General features: G+C 45.1%; 1 protein-coding gene across 1 annotated transcript in view; it reads right to left on the bottom strand.

The window, feature by feature from the left end:
* Positions 1-2357, bottom strand: part of XRCC6 (X-ray repair complementing defective repair in Chinese hamster cells 6) — a gene marked incomplete at its 5' end in the record, with an annotated part of 11904 nt that extends 9547 nt beyond the window's left edge. Inside the window, 2 exons of the mRNA XM_010139180.1 lie at positions 1567-1705; positions 2217-2357. Coding sequence (XP_010137482.1) covers positions 1567-1705; positions 2217-2357 — 280 coding nt within the window. The remainder of the gene's footprint in view (positions 1-1566; positions 1706-2216) is intronic.
* Between the last annotated feature and the right edge of the window lie 43 nt (positions 2358-2400).

The raw sequence follows: 2400 nt of genomic DNA, 5'->3' as shown, positions 1-2400 counted from the left end.
AGGAAAGACAGCAATTGCACCTGCTGCAGAGGCACGGCAGACAATTGAGCCACCAGAGAAAAGAGAGGAGCATCCTGAATCTCCACAGCACACTGGGAAGGCAGTACATTCCCCTTGCTCCCTTGCCCCTCGTGCCAGATAGAATCAACCCAGAGGTCAGATGCAGCCCATAGATCACTACTGGAGCACAGCAACATTCAGGGCAGGTGCTGACAGTCTTTTTAAAGCTCTGAGGATTACTCCAACCCAACTATGACTTCTTTTCCCACCTGTTTGTTTTCTCCTATAACTCTACAAAGGGAGACAAGCTTTCATTTTTCAACCCCTGCATTTTGCAGAGCTTTTTCCTTTGTCCTTCACTGAAATTCTATAGCACTCTTGAATCAAATCTCATCTGGAAATGTCCTTCCCCCTCCATTAACTACTTTATTTTCATCTCCTCAGCTGTCATTTAGGTAATACCATAAGCATTCATAATTACTTACTATATAATAACTAAATATAGTATTTCTTCCTTCTCCAGAGCACACTGTACTCCAGGGGCAGCAAACATACAATTCTTCTCCTTTTTAACAACACCCACCTTTCACCTGTACTGACTATCAGCATGGCAAAGCTACTGTCTCTAACGCAGGTAAAGGGCAAGCAGGGAAGGAGGAAAAAGGATGAGTGAGAATCCTAACGCACTTCCTGACAGAAAAAGAGAGAAGAACCTAAGGCAGTCTTGTCAGGTCCCTGTTCTAATTAACTCTGAAACAAGGCACAGTTCTTTCAGGAGAACTCCATGTTATTAAACCTGCACCTCCTAGTTAAGAAAATTAAATCAAACCTCCTCAGAGATAAAGGCTGCTATTAAAAGCTAGTAAACAAAATTCCTCCACAAGACTTTCTGCTGTCAGAGGATTTTTCACCACTAGGAAGCATTCTTTGCACTCCTCCTCCTACCTCCTCCAATTCAGCAGCAGACATTAGTTATCAAGCAGATGCTAGGTAATACTAAGAAATTCTAAGAAAATGGAAGAGCTAAATTGAAGAATTGGAAAACTCGTTCTGAAAATAAGAGATGGAACAGCCCAAACACGTTCGCATATTGGACAACCTGTTCTAGCTCGCCCTTCTTGAGCAGAAGGGTTGGGCAAGATGACCTTCAGACACCCTATCCAACCTCAGCCATTCTGTGATGTTCTCCATCAGAAGGAATTCATGGTGCCTTAGCAGGTACACATACTTCTCTGAAGGGCAGCAGATGCATGATAGTTTCAAGAGTTCAACTTTAAAGAGTTCTGTTGAGAACCTCTTAGTTTTAGCACACAGCAAGTGAAACACCACGTTAAAAGAGAAGAAAAGGCATTGGAAAGAGATCTGATCCAACCATAACAGAAAAAGCTAAGCTCCCATCAAGTTTCTAAGCTTTCAGTACATTTCTAAACCTATCCCCGCACACAATGTATCTCAGTAACGGGAACTTTCTTGTTTATCTGATAGCTCTCTGTTTTCAGAGAGACTGAAAACTGTATTTCCTTACTCCATCTTTCTCCACAACCTTCATCACTTTACTGGCTTTACCTGGATTGTCCAGCTCCTGAAGAACATAGATGTGCTTGAAATCTGCTGAGTTCTTGTTCTCTTCTGTACCATAGAACACGACACTTAACAGGTCCCTGTCACTACTAATAATTTTGCTGGTATACACATTCCGGATGCACTGAAAAGAAAATATACACAGGTCAAAATATGAAGAAAATCAACTGCAGTAACAGTGCTAAACTTTTGTCTTTAGCAATTAGCAGTTTTTACAAGTAGACTTTAGCAAACAGAAAAATTGTAACAAATGCTTACATTTCACCAGAAGAAAGAATGTGGGATGTGGCCCTTTGATAGATTTTTTTTCAGTACGCAGATTTGGATATTTTTCATTAGCGTTCCCTTTCTACAAGCAAGGTCAATGAAATACATTTCTTAAACACACCACCCCGAACAAGGATTGGTCACTCATTCTATAAGCCTTTCGCTCACCGAACTCTGGACACCGCCCATCGGGCAACAGATCTCCCCAAACCCACAGCCCTTCAGCAACCTGAGCTGCTCGGATTCCGCAGGGACCCTGCACCAACACACCAGGCAAAGCGACAGCCCGGTGGCCATTCCCACGGCGCTGCCGAAGGCGATTCCCGGCGGGTTTGTGCCGCACCCCACGGCTCCCCGAGCCGCCTTACCTGGATGGTCATGTCAAAGGGCGTCACTCCCTCCCCGTCGGGCTCAAACATGGCCTCGGAGGCATCCACTAAGAAAATGAGGCTGTCCCGGCCGGAGAACCTGCTGTCCGCTACGGAACGAGGGGAAACAGTTTCAGCAGCGGTCCCCTCCCACCGCCGACCCCCGAGGGCAGCGGGCCCCGGG

Source organism: Buceros rhinoceros, unplaced genomic scaffold, assembly GCF_000710305.1.
Source record: "Buceros rhinoceros silvestris isolate BGI_N320 unplaced genomic scaffold, ASM71030v1 scaffold46286, whole genome shotgun sequence".
Lineage (NCBI taxonomy): Eukaryota > Metazoa > Chordata > Aves > Bucerotiformes > Bucerotidae > Buceros > Buceros rhinoceros.
Note: the sequence above shows the minus strand (reverse complement) of the source record. Positions and strands in the feature narration are given on the sequence as shown.